We start from the raw sequence: 19,175 nt of genomic DNA on the forward strand, positions 1-19,175 counted from the left end.
GGTTCTCCCGGAGCCTGAGCTGGGTCACAGGGGTAAAATGTCTCAGTCACATGTGGGAGGAAGTGGTTCCAAACCTGAGAGTTCCCATCTCCGCCTTGCTACCTCTACGGACCTCTCGCACATTTCCCGAATATCGCGGGATTCAGTTTCCCCCTCATACCAGTCTCCCATGACGTCCCCTATGAGTCTTACTCATAAGCCAGATCTATCTCTACAGAAAGGCCCTACAGCCTTCCTGCCAACACCTATGCCAGCAGTACCCCCATCAAGTTCTCTAAATCTACGGCCTGATGCTAACTTGGAACATTCGGGACATCGTTCCGTTGACATGGTGCAGCTTATGACGGTAGGAAGACAGATTGACCAGCAATGTCATCATATATGGAATATGTTTTCAAGACTATACCGAAGAGGAAATAGGTTTAAAACCCATTTTCTGTTTTTGTTGTACAGAAATATCCTATTGTATGGCAAGGCCTGTTGGCACTGAAGAACGACCAGGCTGCCGTCCAGTTGCACTTTGTTTCTGGCAACACCATCTTGGCCCAGCGCTCCCTGCCGCCCACAGAGGGAGGTCCTCTACTACGTATTGTCCAGAGGATGAGGCTTGAGGCTTCCCAATTGGACAGTGTGGCACGCAGAATGACTGTGAGTATTTTTAGTTTTTACTCCCTCTGAAATGTTGGGTGCTAAATTTTGGATGAATTTATTTAACAAGATTGATTAAATAGAGATGTATTGCAAATTCATGGATTTTCCGCCAATAACCTGATTAACACCCTGTGGGATGTGCTTTTATGTTTACATTTATGAAAAAGGCTTATCATTCATGGCAGGTGGACAATGACTACTGTTTGCTACTGGCTCTACCCTGTGGTCGAGACCAAGAAGATGTCCTTGGGCAAACTCAAGCCTTGAAAAGTGGCTTCATCACCTACCTGCAAGCCAAACAGGCAGCTGGCATTATCAATGTGCCCAACCCTGGCTCTAATCAGGTCTGTAGTCATCGAAACTTTTTCTACTTTACCTCTCTTTTTAAATTGTGCCTGTGTTTCAAACTCCTCAAGGTCATGTCTCATCTTGTTATTTTAATTTTTTGATTCGCAGCCAGCTTATGTGGTGCAGATTTTCCCGCCGTGCGAATTCTCGGAGAGCCACCTTTCGCGCCTCGCCCCGGACCTTCTCAACAGCATCTCCAGCATTTCCCCTCACCTCATGATTGTCATTGCCTCTGTTTAATTACCTTCATTTTTGCTGAACAAAGCCAACACCAGCCCCTATGGAATTGTCCAGTTTTGTAAACTGGAATTGCCTCATATTTTTATGAGTTTGACTTTAAATCGAATTTAATTTAGCATGCACTCACCAATTCTCCACCAAGTCCTTAAGTCCCTCAATGACATCGAATTCCAAAAACTATACCTCTACAGAGAAGGATCTGAAGGGTCGAACAGGATTTTCGATGATCATTTCTGGTTTATCATTTCATTTTTGCCATTTTTGGAGGTGTTGTGCAGCCTTTCCTAATTCATAGCACCTATAAAGCTATGGATTGAGGCCTTCCTGTGGGATATTTTTTACCTTCATAAAAGTGATTGTGATAATTTTTTTAAAGACAAACAATATGGGAAGTCATTGCACTATGTTAAGGAAAAAATTGTGAACTCTGTACAGATTTGAGTATAAAAGGATACATGTTATGGAATTACACTAGTGATCAGCCATGCTTGTGCAAGATGAAAGAAAATCATTGCCTGGAAAATGATCACGGATCATTTCAGCCTGATCAATCATACTGCTTTTGCTCCTTCACCATCAGCCAACTTCTACACCATTTCCGGACTCGACTCTCCATCCCGAAGTGTTCCCTACCCCAGGAACTCGAGAGGGGACGTTTAGAGTTGTACAGTTGCACTCAATGCCTCAACAGGGGACAATATAAAGAATATTTTATTTGTTTATTTTTGTTTGCATCTTCTTTAAGCCTAAGGGTATTGTGGACAATTGTGAAACTGTACATATTATAAATATTTAAAGACTGAAGCAATGTGGAGAGACCAAGTGAATTATTTTACAAGACTGATCATCAAACGTTTAATTTTGTTTTCTTTCTATTTTTTTCCCTTTGGGCAGGGGCAAGAATGGGAATGGTGGGAAGGATCTGTACATGATCCAGTAGTGATATTCAAGAAAAAATATTTTTAAAAATTGATTCTGTGCCAAAATGTCTTTTGCAAACGCTCTGCACACGCAATGTATCTAAAACAAAAATTGATCAGAACCTATTTTCATATGTGACTTTGTATTTTGCCACTCTGACGGTAGACTTGATTCCTTTTTTTTGGTATTGTTCATCAACCAACTCTGTTATTACAGTGCTTTTACATTATGAAGTTGTATCCTCATTTTGAAGGAACCATTGTATTGTAGGGGTTGCATTTCTGTTCTATTCCTGTTCTCCGTCTCCCTGATATGGTCCTTTACTGCCCCCTCCTGTCTGAAAATCATCCTCTCACATATTAAGAACTGAATCCCGAGGTCATATAAGCCATGACTTCATAACAGATGTGCTATAGCATGCTTTATTTTCAAATCTTAAAGGGTAAACAGAAATCATAAGTAAAGAATGTGACTTAAACTTGATATCATGCCGCTATTGGATGTGTTGATCATCTGTTTCCATCCCTCCCCTTAACTGTTGAGCCAAGCTGTAAATACTAATGTCCTTAATCTGTGCTCTTGTGTATTTTTCCCCCTTCATAATTGTCTGTCTTCAGGGTCTTTATGTTTGTTTTGTGCAACAAAACAAAGCAGTCTGAAAGAGACGGGAGATGAGGTGAAACCGATGCTGAAAGTAAAACCGTGCTTGTCAGTTTTGTGTTGTAAATATTTCTATGACTGCAAGCTGAATACTCTCATGGTTATGTTGAAGGCACTTATAATTTTTGATAAACAAATGAGATGAAAATACAAAAAAAAAAAAATCTTAAAACGGTGATTAGTATGAAAACTGTCTTTTGATCAATCTTCATTTTGAGTGTATTTTGCTGTTCCTCCATGAGGACATTTTAAACTGTAAAATAAATGGTTGTTTAACTTACTTATGAAGATCATGAAATGGTCTGTCACTCTTGGTTTGTGTTTTTGTGACTTGAAACTGAAGTTATCTTGAAGCACTGACTGGTAAAGAAAGATTTATCCAGAATCTTGATTGTGGTTAGATTGTCTAAGAAAGAAGACTTGCATCGCTGTAATCTCAAATCTTAAAGTTAATCTGTTCATTGTCTGCAAGCCTCAAGTTTTGCAACAGTTTAAATTAAAAAAAGAAATATCATTGCTCATCAGAATCAGTGCTGCAGTCCATTTGGCAGGCAGAAGATGTCAGTATTTGCCTAACTACATCGCTGCGACACAAGTCAATTGTCATGTCAATTCACCGTGAATATGATTTGTTCTTTGAAATGTGGGCTCTGCCTTCATCTTGATACGACTGCTTATTCCCTGGAGCTCAGTATCTTCAAATGTGATCGTGTCAAAGGTAAATGTGCACCCTTTGAAGCAAAGAACCTTTCCTTAGACTTTAAAAATAACTACGCAGGTAAAACGATAGTCTTTGATTGACTTTGTAGACTTTGTTATTTTTTTTGCATTCAGCAAGACATTGTTTTAATTCTGGTCTGCTACAGGGGGAGTTGTGGAGGATCTTTTATGGCTAAACATGTCTGTGTTGGTCAGGGAATACCCTACTTAAAGTATTACGATGCATGGGTTTGCTGTCTCATGCGTATTGAATGCATACTCAATTCACTCTTAACTCTTATATTCAATAATAACAGAATTAACATTAAAAATCTGTATATTACATCTACATATTAGAGTAACAGGTGTGCAGAAAGGAAAATATGAGCATTCAGGATCAAGCGCTGTCAATATTTATTAAATGCCAAAACTTGAACGTCAGTGACACATAATAAAAATGTTGTTGCTGCACATCTTTTTAGCGGTATTCAAATGGCTATGAAGCAAGATGAATGAGCACCATGGCTATCAACGCTGCAGTTATGGACTCAACCCTGAGGCAAACAGCTCCTTGGTTTCGGGAATTTAAAAAACCATGGCTTAAACATGAGGGTTTCCGGCTGCACCAGTCAAATTCAAGAGTAGACTAGCCGACAGATTCCCCAGCGGGAGGCCTTTGGGGATTTAGTGGTGATTGGAATTCTATTTGGAAACATTTGGTGGTTAAGGCTGCAGGATCTTTCCCTCTTTGTATTCCTCAGAGTGATTCATTTCATTCAAATGCAAGCAGCCTGTGGGAGACACCAACTTTACTGTATTTAGTTTAAGGTAAACATCTCAATATTAGTCATCAAAAGACATTTATGGAACAAAACTACTGCATGTAATGGATTACGTTATTTTCTATCTTCATCCCAGAAGGCTGATTCAGTTGGTCAGGACTTCCCATTAAAACAGGATGACACTGAGGAATACCAGCTGCAAAAGCATAAGATGGTGTTTGAGCAACCAAAGGAGGGTAAAGAGGGCCATAACCGGGCTTCGCTCATTTTCTCTCCCCTGTCATTAAGCCTACAGTAGAAAGAAAGAAGTGTGACCACCAGAAGAGGTGAGGCACAAGTGATTTATAGTGCCCCGACAGGCCAAGACATGGAATTTTAATTGACGCCCTGTTCGCAGCGTGAGAAGAAGCAGATCAGATTGGGACAGTGAAAAGGCGAGACAAGGAAGACTTGTGAAATTCAAGATGATTTCCTGCACGTTGTTCTCCCTCCTTCTCCAGATTCGTAGTTCTTCTAAGATTAGAGGCTCTGCCTTTGAGCGATGAAGCGAAATCGAGGGGGAGTCCTGTGCCGTTCTCCTTAAAGTAGACATCATTCATACTTCTGAGCTCCTTTTTGAATTCCTTGCCACAAGAAGGCATTTCGAAAGCCCAATTTTAGCTAGAACATGTAAAGAATGTTGAAAATTCAGAGGTTGGTTTTTCAGACGCTGATAAGTGCTTGTTTTCTTGTTAGTGCCCTTTCGGCATTGAGCTCCCTGCATTCCATGCTGGTGTTTGGACAATATGTCCTTACATGCGAGCAAAGAATAAACCTGGTAAAAGGGATACTTTGAATAAAAATACTGCTTACTTTGATTACATTGCTGCATATGTCAGAGCGTTGGAATGAAGTTGTCCATGCTGCATCGACATAGTCATGGCGAGCGCTGGAAAGTCTTTGTAGACAAGCACATGCACATGCATGCTTTTGTCGAGGTATTTGCCAGTTATCAAACCGTTAATAAGGAAGCTTACACAAAGAGTGGCTGAGAGTAACACAAAGGAAGCTCAACAGGTTTTAAAATGAACTTCTGCTCAACAAATGGTTGCCATGCTGCTTTTCTTGCCAGAAACCTATGACAGCCTTAACCTTCATAACCAGAGGCACCAGTAATATCACCATATAAAAAGTCCTGAGGTGCTTCAGCAGCCTTTTTTTCCCACAGAGTTGTGAGCTTGAAGCCTGAAGCCTGACACGTGGTTGCAGTTGAAGATTTACTACTTGGAATATATTTTGGCTCACCTCTGCCAACAACTGCACGGGAGAACTTTGATACAGCAGTGTTGTGATTTGTTCCAGGTATTAGACATTTGGAAGCTTTTGTATTTGTGTGGACTACGTGGACACTGACTCCCTCATGTGATACTGAAATAGGTGCTTCTTTCAGCCTATAGTACAGCACATATACAACATGGTTTACTGCTCCTGTTGCATGTTATCACTGCTAGTATGATCTATTTTACTTCTATAGACCAGAAGATTGATACCCAATTTGTCTCTGCGTCTTCAGCTGTCCAACAGGTTAGCATAACATTTGTGTATGCTAATTGTTTGTGCTTTGCATTGTCTTAAAGGGACAACGTGTAGGGATGGTTACTTTATTCAAAAGACACCACTAAACCTGAATGGTTGAAGGAATTGGCAAAATGAACAATATTCAACAAAAAGGAACAACTTTGAAAAGCACAAAGGTTTTTGTTAGCTTAGCTTATTGTGCTGCAGATTTATAATATGTCTTTTAAAAGAAAGTAATTAATTTTGTTTCATAAGGTTCTGATAGAAACAAAAGATTGAATAACAACTTTGAATTACAAAAGGGTTTGTCACTCATTAAGTTCTCCAGACAATATTCAGAGCATTAATATAGCAGCAAACAACTATTAGCAATGTAAAGATATTGAGGAATTATGTCTACCTGAGCAGAGAATGAAGTTGCCTTTAGTGCGTGCTATGAGCGTGCCCCACTGGTTCCCCCTCGGGTATACACTCTTAGCTCTGTCATTCCATATCTTGTTGTTTTTATTGCTAGCTCCATTAGCTTCTCCCAATCTCGTATTTAGCACCAAATACAAATGTCACATCCATGCTAGCAGCTGTTCCATTCCGTTAGCTTGTTTAATTCCGAAAAAATCTCTCATTAAAAGTTTCTGCTATCAGTTTTTCTGAAATAAAAAAGTGTAAAAGGGATTTACTATCCGTATTCTAACAAAAATGAGTATCTGCCACAGCACCTGCTATTAGAATTTGAACCCTTTGTGGTTCTAGTAAAGTTAAACCACAATTAAATTGCCATTCAAATGTCAACTTTCCAACTTTTTAGCTGTCTGTTTTGTTTTCATTATTTGGCCTTCTATAGCTTGCCTCGTGGCTAGCCTCAGTCTGGGAAGCTGGAGGCATTTAACCCACAACCATCGTGGGCTTGTGGGAAATAATTATTTCTTTTCAGTCATTGCAAAAGGTTAAACGTGTTATGATTTTGAAAATTCTGGACCAGAACCCAGAAATTCTGGTTTCCCTAAAGCTCTCCAGCCTACTGTATGCTAAGCTTTTAGCAGTAAGCATGGATATTCCATAAAGAACACTTTATTTTGTGGGGTCTGTGAGATGATTTCGATGGTGGTCCCTCTTCACATATTAGGCAAGGCCAAACTCCTAAAATGTCGTCGTCCCTTCTTTGGGAAGACAACATTTTAGGAGTTTGGTTTGGAGTTAGGGAGATGTTGTGTCCACTGGCGCCAGCAGTCAAAAGGACAACACGAGTCCTAATGTCAAAAGAGGAAACTCACACAAAGTAGACATGGCTGATTTGCACGTTAGCACGATAAGGTACTGTAATACAGAATGTGGTATTTGTTTATTGTGGTAACGTGAGTGTTTGCTAATGGCAAACGAAAATGATTTGAGTATGTTTGAGAGATAAAAAATTGCCTGGAGCCAGAGTGTAAATGCTTTCGTACGAGAGCTTTAATGTATGAGGCGCTCTCAGTAAAATTCCCAATGATTCAGGAATTTATAAACACTCCTCAATGCACGACATTCCATTCATCTTGTGACCCTGTAAATAAGTTGTCATGCAAACAACAGGACACATAGCTGACTTATAATACCTGTCCACGTAAAGTGAGAATGCTTCTCAAGGCTGAATATATAAGGTCAGCGTCAGACAAACACCACTGAATGAAATGCAATGACCCATTAGATCAAGTGACTGATGGGGTCACAGTACACGTTAGGTGTGGACAGGCAATGCTACAGCAATATGACCTCACCCTGGTGACTCAAGCGTCATAAACACAACAACTTCCTCTGAAATCATGGCTTAGTGTCCTATAGTTGCAATCTTATATATGCGATGCAATGCGTGAGCTTTCATATTCTATTTCTCACTTGCTTCCTCTCGTGTCCTTTTTGTGTTCCCGTTAGACAGATATAATATGTAAATGTGTCTTATACAGGTTTTTTATCTGTTCTGCATATTTATGCATGTAAATACATTATTTACTATTCAAATTGTTTCAAGTGTGCTAATATGCCAACAGCTTGTTGTGGTCTCTTGTAGACTTGAGTGCTTTGATGGAAAATTCCATGGCTAAAACAGAAACTGGGCGCACCCAAAGTGTTTGTGTGCGCACATAATTATGAGAAGCATGCTAGGTTACAAGTTGATGGATGTTTAGAATGGAAATTATATTGGGGGTTTTTCCATTGACTTTCAGTCTGTTTAAAACTTGTCTGATTGTCTGAATTCACGTGTCTCTTGTCCCGTCTTGTTGCTTCTTTTGAGCAATGTCACGGCCTTCCCAGATCGCAGCATTAACATTGCCCTCTCTTGTACTTAAACTTAACTTATGTTTACATTCAGTGCTACTCAGCAAACACATTGTGTGTATCATTGAGGTGGAAAAAAAAAGGAGTTTAAAGCATTCCTTCCTCATAAACATTTGCGAAGACAATTTTTCTCAAAATGTTTGAAACATGCGATCTTAATGATCATGTTGGCTTTTTATGTGCATTGCCACTATCAGTGGAATTGCATGAAACCTTAACAGAACCAGCACACCTGTAGTATGTTAAATCAGCATTTTGTTAGTATAAGCACTATAATGGAACGCTATGGTCCATATATTACAGTAGGACTTTGAACGTTTCTTGTTCCATTCCCTCTTTCCCGGAGCGGCAGGGTTTGGGTCATGATCTGGCTCCGGGGAGATGCGAAGTTGATTTGTGGTTCTTTCACTTTTTAGGGATAATAAAAGACAGACTTGTTAGTTGTCCTCGTTCTTTTCACCCTCCATCTATTCTGGATTCAACCACTCTCCGCCTCCAGAAACCAATCTGTCAGTCAGTGTGAATAAGTGTGAGAGACTTCACATTGTACCTCGGGTTGCTCGGCTGGCAAAACTGGAAACAGGTCACTTGAGGTGGGCGTAGGTTAGAAAACAGTGTGCTTGGGCCTGACTCATTCTGAAATAGGTTTCCAGAGGTAGGGTGGGGGAGTACAAAGAGCTATTATGCCAGTCAGGATGTGTTGATTGTTCAGCGTGCTCTGCCTGCACAGCGCTCAGACAAAATGATGCAGTTGGAAATTTTTTAAGACTGGAAAATGCGAAAGTGGAATTAAGGAAGAGATAATGCACAAAGGAAGGCATTTAACAAGAACAATCTGGATTCCTCTGGCATGCTCTTTTCCATCGTGTGTTTGTGTTCGTTGGACAGCTAATTGTTCCGTCTCTGCTTTGCCGGTTTTTGAATCTTCTCTGTTAAGCATCCAGGGCACTAACAAACTAGCTGTTTACAAGAATATCAGTGCCACCCTCAAACCTCAACCATGTTATGATTTATGGAAATCTGTGGCCTCACCAGAGATTTTAGGCAGTTACCAAAGTCTAGTTTCACATAGATTTATGTCTTGGTGAGAGACTCTGTGGCCTTTTAAGTTGTGAACTAGAACACTGTGCCTCTGACAATAGTAATAGTTGGACATTTTGCAATCTTAGAGAAAGTTGGTTAAACTTATTTGTATTTCACAGACTCAATTTATGTCCCTCTCATAAAATCACTTTTATATTTCCACGTCAAGAGTATGTATTACTGAGCACAGACCAACCACCAATTTTCCATTTTAATCTACATTTTCAGGTGAATACACACTGTTTTTTGTTGCTTAAAGTGACCAGAAAAGAGCCGCGTAAACAAAGAAACACTACAGTGCGCTTTCAATTTATAAAGCAGACCATTTTGTCAGTAGTTGGGAATCTTTGTTGTCATAAAAGCCAGCACCAGGGGGTAACTTTGAAAAGTTTAAACGTCATTAAAAAGCCCCTCTCTGATGTGTTCTGCAAAACAGGGGGGGACATGAGAGGTTAAAGGTGCTCAATATGGAATTCAGAGCATATCTATTGCGTCCACACGGCTCTCAACATGGAAACGGCTCTGATACGGGGAAAGCATTTTATGAAATCAGACAAAGAATTTGCACACTAGTATTTTTCATTTAGTTTGAAACTGCCATGATCTTAAATTGATGGGTTTTGCAATGTCAAATTTTCAATTGAGTGGGTTTGGCCTCAAAATAATGATTTCAACCATGTCAGCATTATCCATTTTTGATTTATTTAAAAGTTCAAAATACTTTAAAGATTGAGTTTAACATTTAAATGAAACATATATCCGGGTTTATTTATGCCCGCAAAAGTTCTGTCAGCTATGATACTGACAGAAAGTCCCCCTGCAACTAAACACTGGTTTGTCCTGAAACAATGTCACCAGCATAATGATGTCTCTGTCAGTGGCCACGATTTTGAATACAGTCTGTTTGTATTTCAAAATGTTAATCTATAATAGTGCATTGTCAAGGAGTGTATATTATTTGACCATCATTCATGTCGGGTATATGGTTATGTTTTTTTTGAAATTCTAATTTAAAAAAAATGTTTGAAAAAATGTTGAAATGTTGAAATTTAAAAAATGTTGAAATTTTAGGTTAACCTGATAAAGTAAATGACATGATCAAACTATCATTGAAATCATGGGTGGAATAGGAAAATTGTCAACTATGTTACCTTTCAGCTAAGTTACTCATAGTAGAGCCAACTCATTAGTAATATAGTCAATGTGGCACTACTGGGATCACTGGGAAAATATCCTTTCCCTTAAAATAACAAAAAAGTTGTTAACGTTTAAACTTTGCAATAGTGGATAAACTGCGCTGGAATAATCTAATTTAAACCACTGATTGTTTTTTGAGAAAGCACATCATTTGTTAACTTTTTTGTTCGTGGTAAATGTACTTCATTTCTCTCTCTGTGTGCATAGCTTTCCCCAGACAGAGGGGAGCAGATCATACCTGACCCCCAAATTACATCTGGGCCATTTAAAGCTGCCTCCACCATGGGAGCTGCCTTAAGGTGCAGTCCCACTAATGGTTAGCAGATGCTGGCTCTACAATAGCTCTCGCTATTGAAACCCGTTTTAAAAGTTCTCATTTCGCTCTTGAAATATAATGTAAGTAGCGTTTCATGTTTTTCACATGAAGTTAGAGTTCAATAGTTTTTACTGAACTGACTCGTGCTTTAGTCGTCATGGGTTCTGCTTTCTATACTCGCTTTAGCTCGAATGATGCATTCAATACGAAGCAGTTCCAAAGAAAACTGTCGGATCATGAGTGATGGATTAGTACTCAGGACACAGTTTTGGGAATGACATGTTGCTGCTGATATTATCATATGTCACTCTTCAATGCTTTGATCACCGAAAATGCATTTCCATTAAGCTTCATTGGTGGCAGAAATCTCACAGATGGATATCTCAAAACCTCAGCAGAAAAAAACAGAATCTGCATGGCTACACCCCATATGGGTGTGTGAGGGAATATGTTTTTTGTGATATGAGTGAACTAAATCTTTTTTTAAAAAGTCCCCCGAGAGACCTATCGAACAATCAGTGATGCTAGTCAGTGTTTTTAGCCAAGCTAGCAGCGTTTGTACAGACCGCTGTGATCACGAGAGGATGATCCCAATGATTACTGATGATCCCCTGACATTTTTATTCACTGCCATCATGAGGCTTACTTTTTTGTTATTTAGTGAATTGTCTTCACAGCTATTTGATGGATTACCATGACATTTGGTACAGATTTACCTTGTACACAGACGATACATCTTACTAATTTAGGTGATCCCCTGACTTTTTCTTCAGCTCCACCAGCAGGTCAACAAACTATAGGTTACGCAGAGAAATCAGGTTACGCGGGTGATCGAAACTGTCTGTAAACTCTGTTACAGGCCCACTTGGTGATTTTAAAACAGTTGGTAGGACTGGTCAAATCCCAAAAGGGTTGTGTGCAGGTCGGAGTTACAGAGAACAACAAGAACCACCTAAAAAATTCACAGTCATTACGAAGCTAATTTTCTGTTAAATTCCCATCCCACGCACACGTCATCAGCCTCACAGGTGCAGAAAAAGACTTGCGGTGGTATTTGGTGTTTGTTGAAAGAGACCAACAAGAAAGAACAGGCTCTAGGCGAAGCAGCCCTTGACAGGGAGTCATCGAAGTGAGCCGCCATTCCACAAACAGCTGTGATGCGTGTCACTCCGCTGAACCACCTCCACCACAATCACCAGCACCAGCAGCTCCCTCGGCGCTCATGCCTCCAGTATGGCAAAGAAGCAAGCAGGTACAGGAATGCACATGCCCGTACTGTACGTGCTCACACATGTATGCACACATGCAAGCATGCGCGCACGCCCCGCAGTCCCACACTTGGATCTATGGATGTAACAGCTGCAGGCAGGCTGTCTAAACACTGCGATGTGACAGCCTCATTCTGACAGCGCTGCAAGTGAAAGTGGACAGAATGTGTGTTCGTATTAATTGTGCAATCTGGAAGGTCATTGCAGGTGTGTTTATGGTGCCAAAAGGTTAAAAGACGGCAGTTGCATGGCACCACCGGAATTCTTCTGTGAACAATGCAATAAAGTGTTACCAACTCATATCCTGACAATTTAGAGCTACCCACACAATGACTCGGCTTTTTCTTTTTCATTCAGACTATTTTGTCATTCTCATTGGCACGCCAAGGTGTGGGTACTTTTGAATATTACGCTATTATTCAAGGTTTACCATAGGAATTTTTACTTGCAAAGTAGAAACTTAAACAACACATAATAGGCTCAACAACTCAGTGGAACCAAGGATACTATTACAGTAACTACTGGAGGCATTTACTTAATCTTGCGGATGCTGCAACAATATGTAAATGTAAGTGTAGTTATGTTGAGGACTAATGTACATTTCTTAATGATGTAATTTTTATGCTGTCATACTGCTTTGTTGACACAAGGTCACATGGTGCTGACAAGCTGTGATTTACTGTAATTGTATTGGCTGAATCACAAATGCAATGCATGCAAACATCGAAAAGATATTGGGAATCTTGCAGAAGGATCGCGATGCAATGGGTGCAGCTGCCTTTCACAAAATTAAATTAACTAATCCATCAATTTATCCCTTACTTACCATTATTGTTTTTAATAATTAAAGAAAACTAAAAGAAACAAATACTTAGATAATTAAAAAGGGCTGGATTCCAAGACGTTTCCTTTGGCTACGAAACTAGTTTTCTTTGTTGAGTTGTATGATTATTCTTGCTTTCACATTACACATAAGAATGGATCAATACATTTAATCCATTGTTAACATAAAAATATTGACCTGTGAGGCTTTTCATTTATAACACTGCTTTGCATTTCATGATCACATGTTCATCAAATGTCGTCGATTAGATGTGTTACGTAGCAATAAATTGAAATGCTAAGTAAAAGTCATACTTTTTTTTTTTTTTTTTTCACCATAAGTATCAGTGCCTTCAATTTCATTAACACTTATGTGTTAACAATTATGTTAAAACAGCATGCACAAGAAGGAGATTGAGCTCCTAAAATACACACCCAGCCTGTGAGGACACACACACACACACACACACACACACAGCTGTCCCAGCACTTTCTTTGGGATGACAGCACTTTGTTACTTGGAGTCAGAGTTAGACATGCCTCTCATGCCTACCTCTGCAAACCACAAACCACTGCGGGGAGGTGGCCTATTACCAACAGGACAGGTGCTGACTTCACTGTGGCTGTGTGAGTGCAGCCCGAAAACCTCTCGCATATAGAACCAAGCAGTGCCGACAGCTACAACTGTGAGATAATGAATATATAATAATCAAGAGAGTGTGACCAACAATGTCAGCCGTGACAGAGATTTGCGAGTCATGCACGACTTCGTGGGATTGCAAAGTAAGTAAATGATGCATTCAAAAATGCATGAATCATCCTCGACACATCAACTGAAGTCTGTGTTGTTTAATTTTTAATACCATTACTAGCTGCCCATCTGTTCCAATGACAAAAGAGCAGCCTAAGTCTTTGAGCAATATATTTAAAGTTATTGTAAGGCAGGTTTCACAAGTTGATATTCTGTGTGAGCTCAGCAAACGTTATGCTGTGTGAACATATATGTAATTGGTTTAATATGTCAAAGTCTTGTCAGAGGTGACAGTCCTCTGTTTGCTTTCAAATTGAGTCGTGCAACTTAGGAATCTGACCAAGTAGGATCAACAGTGAACCATGAAAGCTGTTCCCTGTTGTCAATCACTTGTTGCTAATTGCTAGTGGCAGGGAGGGTGGAGGGAGGAGGGGAACGGAAACTACATGTATTTATCTTACAGTTGATCTTTAAACTTACCTACCACAGCTTCAACATCTGCGGAGCCTTTTTAGACAAGTTAACTGCAGATTATACTTAGTCAGCTGGACTGAGAGTAGCAATTTTAGATTTAGTCATTGAGCTGTTAGAGGGTCCGTGATTTGCACCATGCAGCTGAGCCTTCGCTCAAACAGACTGTGTTTCATTGGTAGTCTAAGTGTTCGCTGCTAACTTTGTATGTATACTCTATTCTTATTTCTTTTATTTGTAATTTCTGTTTTTCTATTTTTCTGTACTGATTTCTGTGCTGCTTCTCCTGAATTTCCCTCTGGGTATCAATGAAGACTTATCTCAACTATGAACTTGTGTTATTTTGTATATGATGCGACGGAGAGGGGGTGAGATGGAGGACGAGAATGAAGGCTCTCAAATAACCAGCCGATTTGCAATCCAACCCTCACTCACGGTTATGAGCTTTGGGTAATGACAGAAAGAATGTTGTATTGGTTACAACCGGCCAAAATGTGTTCCCTTTGCAGGGCGAGGACCTCAGAGATCCCGAGGGAGCTTTGGAATCGACCTTCTTTCTGTCAATAGAAACCATTTTAGGTGATTAAACCTGGAGGAGACCAGAACCAGAACATGGCTAGAGGGATGTCCCACCTTAAGATCCATTATATGAGGAACTGGAGGACATGGCTGGGACATGCATGGTGTGGGGAACCATGTTGGAATGGAATTCAAATGGGGCCTGAAATAGAGGCCTGTGGAATGCCACAAAAGAAAAAGATGTGACTCGAATTGTCATGGGAGATAAATAATACTTTGAGATCTATTGTATTGAATGCTAAATTATTTTAAAATAAATAAGCTGCAACTAAAGGGGGACTGGCTGGCATGGCTGTAGACCTTTAGTCTTGTTTAGTTGTGTTGAGCAACAGAACAGAATAGAGGCCCCAGATGCAAGAAAATCAAGGCGAATAAACACTTGAATGTAAAAGCTCATTTTCACATACTCCTTGTCTAAGCACATCTCTCCATTTCCTCCCTCTTTGCATCCCATCAGATACCAGTGATCCTGGTAGGGTCATCTGGAACTGAATCAACAGGTGGCTTTCAATAGAGGCACTCAGCAGCCCAGGGTCCCTCCTCCTCAGCCCCTCCAGGAATCCACTTCGACTTTATTCTGAGCTCTGCCTCCTTTTGCTCTTTCGTCTGCGCTTCCTTAAACGTCCACAATGGCCTTTAGGCTGGCAGTTACACGATATGGAAGGAGGAGAGGAAGGAGGCGCCCGAAGGAGCAGGTCATTCTACTTGGGTGAGCACATGGGAACATCTGCCACTCCAATGTGACCCGTGTCTCCAATAAAAAAAAAACACCGGAGGCGTCGTCTGAGAATATGAGCATGTTCCAGCTCAGGGCATCGGAATGCTGAGATAATGTTGTGATAAGGAGTTGAATGAATGGTACGATACATCTATTCTGCTTTTTTTTCCTCCTGCAGGGTGGATCGGTACTTTCCAAGGACAGTTCACATGGAGGAGGAGGAGGAGGGAAGGAAGAGCTGGTTTGATTTTGAATAAATATGGACATAGGGAGGGCCCATGTGAATATTATAATTGTATGTAGATACACTGATAAAGCCATTGGATAATGGATAATGGAAAAATCTGTGGGTAACAGTAAACTTTTGTTTTTTTGTGTGCAGAAGTGTGAGGAAACCTTTGGTTGCTCAGTATAGTTTTCAGGATGAACAACCAACGAGTCTAGTGTCAAGTCCTAAAACCCAGAACAAACTGAATTAAATAAACGTTTTAAGCCAAAGTTACTTGAATGAAGATGTGATACTGTCTGAAATACGTCTTTGGTTAAGATATGCTCCGGATATCTTTTTGTTTCCTTCTGTCAGACAAACCATTAATCATTGCATTGAATATTTAAGTTGCTTTTAAGTATCACTTAACTAAAGTGGGTTAAAGAATTAAAGGCTGACACTATACAGTCAGTGACACTGCACAGAAAACATGTGCTTTTACAGCTTTTGAGTTTGAGTGGCTTTGGGCTGCATGGTGTCATGAGCAAAGTTAACTCTGATTAACTTGATTTTATCACAGGTTAGCATTGCTTCAGCATTTTACGTAATATACTTATATTTTAAAACTTGTAAAAGTAGAGTTGCTTAGTCAAAATTAACTCATAGAAAATGGATAAAACGCATTCAAAATCCCACTGGAGATAAATACTGCAGGCTGGTCTGATCCAGTATTTGTACCCATGAAAAATGAGGTGTAGCTTCTAGTAGATATCATACCGACACGTTGAATACTTAAGGTGGCTGTGCGCAACAATGTCTGAGCTATAGCATATTTTGTCTTGGCCTACAATAATTCTCACAAAGCAATCATATTTCTATTAAAAGGGAAACTCAAACCAATTTTACTCATCAGTAAAGTTGAGCTTGCTAGTCATGAGTAGTAGCCTAGGAGCCTATAGCTATATTATGTCATCATCTGTGGCTCTGGAGGAGCTCTGCCAAGTCAAAAAGGAAGTGACAAATCCAGTATTGTCATTTAATTTGGAGGAGTTTTTAGTCCGAAGCTGCGCTCATGACGGCAAATTCGTAAGACTGGGAAATGGTTTGTAGTCACATTACACAAAAAAAAGAGCCTAAATATTGAATTATGTTTAGATGAAACTACCATCATTTTCCATTAACCGTAGATATCTCATTAGATTTATAAGTAAGACGCTACCGTGTGTAAATTTTCTTTTTTGTAATTATGGTCTGCGTGATGTGACACGGGCCGCACGGTGGTGTAGTGGCTAGCACTGTCACCTCACAGCAAGAGGGACCTGGGTCTGTGTCTGTGTGGAGTTTGCATGTTCTCCCTGTGGAAGCGTGGATTCTCTTCGGGTTCATCCGGCTTCCTCCCACAGTCCAAAGACATAATGCAGCTTAGGTAGATTGATGACTCTTAAATTGCCCGTAGGTGTGGATGTGAGCGTGAATGGTTGTCTGTCTCTGTGTGTCAGCCCTGCCATATTCTGGTGACCTGTCCAGGATGTACCCTCCCTGCCTTCACCAATGTCAGCTGGGATCGGCTCCAGGACCCCAGCGACCCTGAACAGGATGAGCGGATACAGATAATTGATGGATGGATGGGTGATGTGACATGAACTCGCCAATAACTACGACATAATGGATGCATTATGGGAATGTAGGATGCAGCTTTCTTTGGAGCTTGCCTGATACTATAAGTCAGGATATCTCTGCATGTGCTGCTTTGATTTTGACCGTTCATTTCTTAAGCAGTCTCTTGTATCTCCCCTAACTTTACTGAAATACAAAATCACCTTCAACCTGATTTTGTGAGTTGGTAGTTTAACAAATGTAATAATATTAGATATATTTTTTAACAGAGTAAAGGAATCCTGTCTCCTACAATGTGGCAAGTGTGTAGAAGAAAAGATAAACTAACGTTAAAATTCCTCTTTTAAAAATGGTAAAGGGGTCCACAAAGTCTTATCTTTAACGGAAACTTTTTTAAGTGTTAACGTGACTGACAAAACATATACAGCTCTGAAAAGACAAACAAAACATGAAAACCATGTAAGGCATCACGGGCTCAACTTTGCAAGTACGGGAGATTAATCGCAGCATCAGCTACCGCCGAATGTTTCAGCAGTGGTCTCTTTATCTGTCTGAAATACAAATGACCGCACTGCAGCCAACCACACATGGTTGGTTTACATTACAACTCAACACGTAGGTCACACATGCCCTCGAGCTTCCCACCCTCTCACCTCAATACACACACCAGGGGCCACAAAGCATTTGCTCATTACCACATACACACATTTCTATGCATAATATATACAATTTTCCAGATGTCTCCCTTGTATGTTGATTCGCACAAATCCAGCTGCCATGTCTGTGGCTTCTAAGTTGATGTAAAGTATTAGCACTGTTTCCGGCTGTTCTAAGGGAGCATAAATGAAAACTCAGTGATCTATATCCTTCCTTGAACTGTGAACTGTTCATGCTGAACGTAGCTTCCACAGGTAATTTGCAATTCCTCCGCACAAACCTTATGTACCCTCTTAATCCCCCCCTCCCACCGTCACCCTTATCAGGTAGCAGTACATCTGACAAGGCACATGGAACTACTTTCTCATGCCAGTGCCCAAACATAGCTGGATCAACAGGTTCAGGTGTTTTTTTGTTTGTTTTTTCGGGGGGGGGGGGGTATTTGCAGGAGATGGAAGCACCAGGCTATGTAGGTAATCAGACTAACAGATGAGCCAATATCCTGTTCTCACATGGCTGTATGCTGGCCCACACTTGTTGCACTTGTGTTTGTGTGTGGGGAACAAAGGCCCTGCTGTTGGCCCATCCACCACTGCTGCTGTAGTTGCCTTACACCTGTGCTTACCCCCCCAAACACACACACATAACCCCAACCTACCCACCACCACCCCCGCCCTCAACCACCACACGCTCCCAATCCACTTCAGTTCTCAGTTTACATCCTGCATTAGCTTTTAATGCTGCCCTACAAAGGACAATGCATATTCAACAGGCTTACCAGGACAGATAATGCACATGTGGCCCCTAAGGCACATATTATGTTTTCATATAAAATAAATGGAAATGAGACCATATCAAAGGTTTCTTCATTCCCTGCTCAACCCCCCTGTCATGACCTCAACCCTTAACTGAGAAGCAGAGCTCCCCTTCCACTCCTGCTCATGAGGACGAGGTGCGAGAAGTGAGAGGAAGAAGGGAATGTGAGGACGGCTGTGGAGGCGAGAGTGGACGGGTGAGTGGTTGGATTTTTAGGGATTCAAAAGCTCACAGAGAGCCGTGGCGTTCATCTGCAGTCAGAAGGGGGCCTTTGTGAAACCGGAGCCCCCAGAAGGCATGGGGGTGGGAGATGGAGGGAGGGTGCAGTGGTCTGGGACACAGCAGAAGCACGCCTCTTTTCCCGCAGTGTCGGCGTCACAGGTGTGCGAACGACAATGCATGTGTGTGTTTGGGAGAGAGACCCATGTCCAATCAATGACACACTGTATTGTAATCCTCTATTGTGGGCACAAGGCTGGTGCTCAAAGGTAAACACCATTG

General features: G+C 40.7%; 1 protein-coding gene across 3 annotated transcripts in view; it reads left to right on the top strand.

The window, feature by feature from the left end:
- spen (spen family transcriptional repressor) overlaps positions 1-3,118 on the top strand; it is a 35,280-nt gene extending 32,162 nt beyond the window's left edge. For 2 of the 3 annotated variants that reach the window (XM_031868737.1, XM_031868735.1), the window contains exons 12-15: positions 2-346; positions 454-648; positions 819-995; positions 1,108-3,118. In XM_031868737.1, coding sequence (XP_031724597.1) covers positions 2-346; positions 454-648; positions 819-995; positions 1,108-1,239 — 849 coding nt within the window. In that variant the 3' untranslated portion in view covers positions 1,240-3,118. The remainder of the gene's footprint in view (position 1; positions 347-453; positions 649-818; positions 996-1,107) is intronic. The other variant, XM_031868736.1, reaches the window with a different exon arrangement.
- Positions 3,119-19,175: the final 16,057 nt, after the last annotated feature.

This window comes from Anarrhichthys ocellatus, unplaced genomic scaffold (genome assembly GCF_004355925.1).
Source record: "Anarrhichthys ocellatus isolate YVR2014 unplaced genomic scaffold, GSC_Weel_1.0 scaffold44, whole genome shotgun sequence".
Taxonomy (NCBI): domain Eukaryota; kingdom Metazoa; phylum Chordata; class Actinopteri; order Perciformes; family Anarhichadidae; genus Anarrhichthys; species Anarrhichthys ocellatus.